Source organism: Malus sylvestris, chromosome 12 (genome assembly GCF_916048215.2).
Source record: "Malus sylvestris chromosome 12, drMalSylv7.2, whole genome shotgun sequence".
NCBI lineage: Eukaryota > Viridiplantae > Streptophyta > Magnoliopsida > Rosales > Rosaceae > Malus > Malus sylvestris.
The window spans coordinates 19,290,253-19,298,420 of NC_062271.1; the positions used below are offsets into that span (position 1 = coordinate 19,290,253).

Here is an 8,168-nt window from a genome sequence, read left to right on the forward strand (position 1 = left end):
TAAGGCAAGTCAAGACGACACCACACTCCGATACTTAGAAGTTTCGTGATTACGAGATCATTCTCCCACAATATTTCCTAATGTCATTTGTACTAAATCATTCACTTGTACTCACTAAAGGAGAGCTTGAACCTATGTACTTGTGTAAACCCTTCACAATTAATGAGAACTCTTCTATTCCGTGGACGTAGCCAATCTGGGTGAACCACGTACATCTTGTGTTTGCTTTCCTATCTCTATCCATTTATATACTTATCCACACTAATGACCGGAGCAATCTAGCGAAGATCACAAAAAGCGACCGTTTTCGCTACCTAGGATCTATCTTGCAAGAGAACGGAGAATTAGATGGAGATCTCAACCATAGAATACGAGCTGGATGGATGAAGTGTAAGAATGCATCCAGCGTGTTGTGTGACCGTCGTAGGCCACTGAAGCTCAAGGGAAAATTTTATAGGACGACAATAAGGCCAGCGATGTTGTATGGCACAGAATGTTGGGCGGTGAAGCATCAACACGTACACAAAATGGGTGTAGCAGAGATGAGGATGCTTCGTGGGATGTGTGGGCACACGAGAAAGGATAAGATTGGGAATGAGGATATCCGAGGTAAAGTAGGAGTAGCCGAAATTGTAGGAAAGATGAGAGAAAATCGGCTCCGGTGATTTGGACATGTGCAAAGAAGGCCGAATGACGCTCCGGTTCGAAGATGTGACTACGGGACAGAGGTTCAGGGCCGAAGGGGTAGAGGAAGATCTAGGAAAACTTTGGAAGAGACTCTAAGAAAAGACTTAGAGTACTTGGATCTAACGGAGGACATGATACAAAACCGAGCGCAATGGCGTTCTAGGATTCATATAGCCGACCCCACTTAGTGGGAAATGGCTTTGTTGTTGTTGTTGTTGTTGTTATACCTTGTTGATCTATCCTTCCAATTTAAATATTGGAGTTCGGCTATTTGACTATATATAAGGATAAAGTTATTCTTTACTAGCTACTTACTATTACGATTTAATGATATTTCTCTTTATTTGTAATTGCGAGGTCTTAAGTTTGATTCTTGCTAAAAATGAATATGAACCACATTATTATGACTTGCCCACTCTAGTAATTATCCTACTTCATAGTATGATTTTTTTTTAAATTTTTTAAGTTTTTTATAAGTGTTATTGTACATTAAATTATCTCATTACGGGACAAAATTTCAAATGGTTGCAGAAACAGTCTAAACCAAATTAACTTGACTAATTGAATTATTATATCCAACTTGACTAAATTCAAACCTATCTCTATAATATGTTCGTTTATTACTATTTCTCTCCTTCAATGACAAAAAGAAGAAGAAAGTTTATTCTTTGTCAAAGTTTTTGAAAGAAGGTATTTTTTTTTTCTATAATTTGTAGGAATACTTTGGATATATTAAACCCTTGAACATCGAGGAAAAGATCACATAAATCAGAGACCCCCTCCAAACCACAATGGAAGCCACATATCAAATGATATACACTCTTTGTGCTTTCTATGATGAAAACAATATTGTCGGTCAAATCTTTTACTATTGTGTAAATGATCACTTAACTTTAACACAATTTAAGCAGCGAACTCTTAACTAAAAATATGTGACTATTGATCACTTAACTCATCAAAACGTGCAGTTGCAGTTATTTTCCTCAACTCCGTTAGAATTTCTTTCAAAATAATTCTTGTGCTACTCACATAAGGCTGAACTAAGAGGCAAATATGGAAAACTAAATGAGAAACATTGTAGCAATGGTCTCTCAACTTTAACCCAATTAGAAAAATGGTCCTTTAACTTTAAACAATTAGAGCAATGGTCCCTCAATTTTAACCTAATTGTATAAATGGTCATTCCAACATGACTCAATTTGTTTAAGGGACTGTTATTATAATGTTTTCTTTACCTAAATTTGGCGTTAGATTCTCAAATATATCTCATACCACCAAAGCAAAAAAAAAAAAAAAAAAAAAAAAAAAACACCAAAGTTGGTGGAATCGAAAATGTGCTTACTTCTAAGTTCCCAAACAAGGAATTTATATAATATAAACGAACGTGACCAACATCATCAAATCAAAGTCACATAAACAAAATGCAATTATATAGATTTTATATTGAGCATATATAGTGTGTACCAAATTGAGGTCCTAAATTAGCCATTTGTGACCAGCTGTGAGCTTTTGACTGTGACTAAAAATTGAAAGGAAAAATTAAATAAACTCGACAGAAAGCTTCCACACACGTAACACTATTGTAAATTGCTACACCGTTGGATAGATGAGCCCTATAGTTAAACTTGCACACACCTCTCTCGGATTATATATATTTTCTTTTTATTATAACAGGTATTCCATACCAATATAAGAAGAGAAGAAGTGAGAAGTTTAACATAGAGACGCAACGCGTTGATGATGTTTTAACTATCAGCGCAATTTATTATTAATTAGTATGTAAATAATCGACATCGTTACATATATGAGTTCTTACAATTAAGATTACAAATATCCCAACGTAAGTGTCAAATTACTATTAAAACTATATCAAATTTGTAATGATTTTGTATATCTAAACAACATTATTACCTGTATTATTAAATCTAAAACGCGACGGTGATACACGTATTCCCTCTCCTAAAAATCAAAGAAAGGTTCAATCTTCTCCATCCATTTGGCCCCCACATTTTTCAGCTAATTGAAAACAATATCCCTAAGCGAGGACTTTCGGAAAGGAGACAAGATGTTTTGGAAATGTTACATAAACAAAAACTAGAGAGAGAGAGAGTATGTTGTAAAGTTTCCAGCTTTTCAACATACAAGTTTACAAGCTCTCGCTATCTGAGTGAGTCGCTCGTGCTGGGTTTTGCTTTTTGGGGAGTTGGGGGGAAGTTTGATTCTTTTTATCTTTCGAAGAGTCTCCGCGGATAGTGCTTTTTCTAACTGCTGCTTTTCTCTTTTGAGTCTCTTTGGCTTCTCAAACATTAGATATAAAAACATGGGTTGGATGATGATTCCCTGTTCTGGTAATTCCAACAGTAAAGCAAAAACCAAGAAGAAAAGGAAGAACAAGATTGAGTTGCAGGAAAAGCCACTTGATCAGATCAAACCCACTTCAGGTACTCGCTGGTTAATCAAAATTTACCTCAATCTGTGCTGCTGGTGATTAGGAGATGAATTTACTGGCTTGGTAATTGTTTTTACCCATCTGGGTTTCTTTTAATTTAGTGGTAGAAGCTTTTAGATATTTCTTATGAAGTTTAAGGTCCAAGGGGGGAAAATTGATGATTTGATTGCTTGAATAATTGTTTTATTCAGTTTTTAGTATGCAGATTAGTCCCTTTGAGTAGAATTTTTCAAATTTTGAGATTTCTTAGGGATTGAATTTGATACAGGATGAACTGTTGTTGTAGTAAAATTTGATGAATAAATTTGAATTATGATGTCGTATCATAAAATGCACTGGTAAAGAAGGCATCTTTGTAGCATTGTATTGCTGTTTTCTTGTCAGAAATGCAGCTTATACTCCTGGTAATGCATATAGGATTGTTTTCGGTTAGCTTGGCATCATCCGTAAAATCCCGCTCAATCTTTGTTACAATTAAATTGCTATTTTTGTTGATAAGTTTACAGGTCTGGTTGTTTTCTCCAGAAATCCCCAACACTTTTTATCTATTAAAGGTCTCACTTTCTTTTCCGTGTTTGATTAGGTTTTTCAAAGACTAATTCCATCTTGAGTGTCAAGGAGGATCCGAAAGATGGGGGGTCTGATCACATTGCGGCACAGACTTTTGCATTCCGTGAATTGGCAGCCGCAACTAGAAATTTCAGGTCAGAATGTCTATTGGGTGAGGGTGGATTTGGTCGAGTATACAAAGGACGTTTGGAAAGTACCAATCAGGTTAGTCATGATTATCTTTTTATTTCATCACAACATGAAAAGCAACCGGAAAGGTTTTGTATGTGCTTTACACATATATGTTTGTGTAGATATTTTCAAAGCTGGTTTTTTTCTTTTTTGGGTGGGAGTGGATTGGGGGGAGATTATTTTGAAGTCAATTTCTTCATAAAGACTACGGTTTGCAAACTATGTGATGAAGATTCTAGCTAACTAGGGGATTGAACTTCTAATATGCATCCGATGTAGTTCTTTTCAAAAAAAAAATATGCATCCGATGTAGTTGGCCATGGAATGTGAAACTTATTGTTGTGTTTGGTGTAGGTAGTAGCTATCAAACAACTTGATCGTGATGGATTACAAGGGAACAGGGAATTCCTTGTTGAAGTGTTGATGTTGAGTCTTCTTCACCATCCCAATCTTGTTAATCTTACTGGTTATTGTGCGGATGGAGATCAAAGGCTTCTCGTTTATGAATATATGCCCCTAGGGTCTTTGGACGACCATTTACATGGTATCTATTATCTTTTGCATTAACTTCCAAATTTCAAATGCTTCTTAACCTTTAATGATTCTTTAGTTAGCTTTTCGGTGGAACTGGTTCATAATCTTGATTTGCAGATGTGTCACCTGGTAAGAGACGACTTGATTGGAATACACGAATGAAAATAGCCGCTGGAGCAGCAAAGGGATTGGAGTATCTACATGACAAAGCAAGTCCTCCTGTTATATACAGAGATTTGAAATGCTCCAACATATTACTCGGTGAAGGATATCATCCAAAGCTGTCTGATTTTGGTTTAGCCAAACTTGGGCCTGTTGGGGATAACACCCATGTATCTACGAGGGTTATGGGAACGTATGGATACTGTGCTCCAGAGTATGCAATGACAGGGCAGTTGACTCTTAAATCAGACGTTTATAGCTTTGGCGTAGTTCTTTTGGAAATTATAACGGGCAGGAGAGCGATTGACAATACCAGAGGTACAGGAGAACAGAATTTGGTTGCATGGGTAAGAAATTCCATTCTGTTCCGGTCGTTCATATTCTTTTAAGTAATGAAGCCTTTTGAGCTCTTTCATATTCTTAATAATGACTGACCATCAATAATGAATTCTGCAAAATCAGAACTTATTCTGATATTTAACATTCATATGTTACTACTTTGTTTTGCAGGCAAGACCCTTGTTTAAAGACCGAAAGAAATTTTCACAAATGGCAGACCCAACGCTCCAGGGTCAGTATCCCCCAAGGGGCTTGTACCAAGCTCTTGCAGTTGCGGCAATGTGTGTTCAGGAGCAGCCTAATATGCGGCCGGTTATAGGTGATGTCGTCACAGCTTTGACTTACCTTGCTTCACAGAAGTATGACCCTGAAACGCAGCCAGTCCAAAGCTCACGTCTTGCCCCTTGTACTCCCCCTAGAACCAAGAGGGATAGTGAAAGGAAAGCGCAATTGTGGTAGTGGACACGCCAACTATCACAAGGTTATGATAATACCTGTTAGATGCTCATACGGGTATGGAGTCTGAGCTAATATTTTTTCGCTGATGATAACATGCCCTCTTACCCTAATCCTGAAAGTTTCTACCCATCTCTGTGTTTTTCCTCTTCGTTTTTTTTTTTTGAATATATACAGAGTTGGAATGCTGTATTATATCTTTGTGTGCCTTTGTGCAATGATTTTTCATTTGTATTTTTACATTTTTATTCTTCAAATATCTCTATAGATCCCGTAGGTTTCGTTTCATACCACTCTCTTTTTAAGTTTTTCTTTTGTTGTGTTTTTCCTCTCCATAAATGGGGATAAGGCTAGCCGACATTCACCTCTTCCAGACCCTGCGTAAAGCGAGAGCCTTGTGCACTGGGTACGACAGACCTTTTTTTTTGTTGATGAGGAAAGCCTGTGAATGCTTGGAATGAGAAGTGTGTAAAATGTTAATGGATGTATGAACTTGGCTTAGAGTGCAATCCAAGTTTTACAAATAATACACAAGATTTACACTTCGATTGACTGTAAATTTACCTCTATCGCATACGATTATGCTTATCATTTTGAACTCGAAAACTCGAGTAAGAGTTTCAACCTAAGCTTCTGTGTCGGAATGCTGTTTTCTGCACTAAGGGAGCTGCAGTGGTCATGAGGCTCCTCAAAATGCTTTACTAATTTGACGAAAATTATATGGTGCTTTGGAGTATTTTAATATTTAGATTGGCCAAGAATTTGTAAAAAATCCGAAATATACTAAAAATCTCCAAATCTTGTTAGAAAAAACATAAATGGCTACCAAAAACAATTTTGCAGGTGATTTTGGGTTTTTCTTTCCTTTTTTTGGTAGCAAGAAAATAATATGTTCATAGTAAATTAGTAATACTGATACATCCAAACCAATCCAATCCAGTGCTTTTACACCCAAACCAAAGACTAAGGGCTAGGCAAAATGACAGAGGTACCACCACCCCCACCATCAGTTGTGTGCACCAGAAATCTACCGCGTTTTGTACTTTTCACGGCAAAAAGCCGATGGTTCTCCGTTTTTGCTTCGTTGATGGTGATGGCTGGTTCAGGTACAATTTATCTGTTTGGAACCTACTCCAAAGAGCTCAAAACCACTTTTGGCTATGACCAAGAAACCCTCAACTGGATGGGATTTTTCAAAGACCTTGGGGCCAACATCGGCATTTTCGCAGGCTTAATAGCCGAGGTTATGCAAACATGGTTTGTGCTCCTCATTGGGGCGGCCATGAACTTCTTCGGCTACTTCATGATGTGGTTAGGCGTCACGGGAAGGATCGTCAAGCCGGAAATCTGGCAAATGTGTGAATACATTTACATTGCAGCAAATTCTTTAAGCTTTGTGAACACGTTACTTGTGTGAAAAATTTCCCGTAAAGCCGTGGTATTATGATCGGCCTCCTCAAAGGGTACATCGGGCTCAGTGGGGCTATCATCACCCAAATTTACCTAGTTTCTTATGGATTTCAGGACAGGCAAGCTCTGATTCTTCTCATCGGTTGTCTCCCAGCTGCATTCTCAGTTGTGTTTCTGTGTACGATTCGCCCGATAAAGATCACAGCAACTGCTGAAAATCTACAACTCAAAGTATTTTTTCGCCTTCTGTATGTGTCGATTGTTCTTGCCTTGTTTCTCATGGCAATGACTCTGACTCAGAAATCGGTTGTCTTCCCCCGGGCAGCCCTTGCCGCGACTGCCACGGTGGTTTGCGTCCTGCTTTTGTTTCCTCTCTTGATCACCGTCAGAGAGGATATTTTTTTTTTTAACAATAATGTCACATCCATTCCAACATTGCTATAATGAAAAAAAGACATTATCATGGAAATATATTAAAGAAAAAAAGTAAAAGATACAATAAGTTAGAGAGGACATGAAGCCAAACCCTAACAAGAAGAAGAAAATTATTAGAAACAAAATATCAATTAAGAGAACTTCTAAGAGAAATGAAAATTTGGAAGCCCCAAAAGATTATGAGCAAAAGCCGCAACTGCACACAGCAGACAAGAATCCCACCAATGAACCTCAACATGATCAACACCATAGTTTGCTAAACAATATGCCACCTAATTTCCTTCATGATAAATGTGAGAAAATCGAACTTGCATGGAAGAGAGGATGGTACAACAATTTGCCTAATCAACGGATAAACACCAAGGAACTTGAGAAGATCTATTAGAAAGAAAATGTATTACTAAACAAGAATCACACTCAATCCAAAGGAATGCCAACCCCTATCCAAAGTCGTATAAACAACATGAATAATAGCTTTGAGTTCTGCTTCCAAGGCAGTAGCAATACCAAAAGATCTTGTAAAGCATCCAAGATAATGACCCAAGTGGTCATAGAAAATACCAACAAAACCAGCCATACCCAAAGAATCACGAGTCGTACTGTAAGTGTTAACTTTAACTTGAAAAGAAAAAGGAGCATTCCAAATAACCTCATGAATTCTAGGCACCCTTGAAGGCCTTCCATGCACTCTAAGCACTCTAAGAATGCAAAGCTCATCAACTAAGTTTAACATAAAGCCCATACCCTAAGAATTCATCTCACAAAACCAACTGATCAACTGTAAACATTTTTCCCTCAAAACGGATTAAATTCCAAGTTTTCCAAAGTGTGTAAAAACCTGCCCCAATCATACCCCACCACAATAATTGAAGTTAAGTACCAAAACCATGCCGCAAAGGATAAGAAAAAAAATGATGTGATATTGGAGAAAGATGTAGAAACCTGAAATAAGGCT

At 37.4% G+C, this 8,168-nt stretch overlaps 2 protein-coding genes across 3 annotated transcripts; both read left to right on the forward strand.

Moving 5' to 3' along the window:
* The first annotated feature begins 2,738 nt into the window (after nucleotides 1-2,738).
* LOC126593653 (probable serine/threonine-protein kinase PBL7) lies at nucleotides 2,739-5,927 on the forward strand. Of its 2 annotated transcripts, none has more exons than XM_050259743.1 (5): nucleotides 2,739-3,128; nucleotides 3,720-3,910; nucleotides 4,232-4,421; nucleotides 4,529-4,920; nucleotides 5,084-5,927. In XM_050259743.1, the coding sequence occupies exons 1-5, from the start codon at nucleotides 3,008-3,010 to the stop codon at nucleotides 5,369-5,371; spliced, it is 1,182 nt and encodes a 393-aa protein (XP_050115700.1). In that variant the 5' UTR covers nucleotides 2,739-3,007; the 3' UTR covers nucleotides 5,372-5,927. The 2 variants fall into 2 exon arrangements, with proteins under 2 accessions (XP_050115700.1, XP_050115702.1); XM_050259745.1 differs by having other exon boundaries at nucleotides 3,731-3,910.
* Nucleotides 5,928-6,347: 420 nt separating this feature from the next.
* On the forward strand, nucleotides 6,348-7,222 carry LOC126592215 (uncharacterized). Its single transcript, XM_050257940.1, has 2 exons — nucleotides 6,348-6,779; nucleotides 6,893-7,222. The coding sequence occupies exons 1-2, from the start codon at nucleotides 6,348-6,350 to the stop codon at nucleotides 7,220-7,222; spliced, it is 762 nt and encodes a 253-aa protein (XP_050113897.1).
* Nucleotides 7,223-8,168: the final 946 nt, after the last annotated feature.

Coding starts and splice junctions, on each gene's coding strand:
- LOC126593653 (XM_050259743.1), top strand. CDS start 3,008: ATGGGTTGGATGATGATTCCCTGTTCTGGTAATTCCAACAGTAAAGCA. Junction 3,129..3,719: donor TCAGATCAAACCCACTTCAG/GTACTCGCTGGT, acceptor GTGTTTGATTAG/GTTTTTCAAAGACTAATTCC. Junction 4,422..4,528: donor TTTGGACGACCATTTACATG/GTATCTATTATC, acceptor CTTGATTTGCAG/ATGTGTCACCTGGTAAGAGA.
- LOC126592215 (XM_050257940.1), top strand. CDS start 6,348: ATGACAGAGGTACCACCACCCCCACCATCAGTTGTGTGCACCAGAAAT. Junction 6,780..6,892: donor GCTTTGTGAACACGTTACTT/GTGTGAAAAATT, acceptor TATGGATTTCAG/GACAGGCAAGCTCTGATTCT.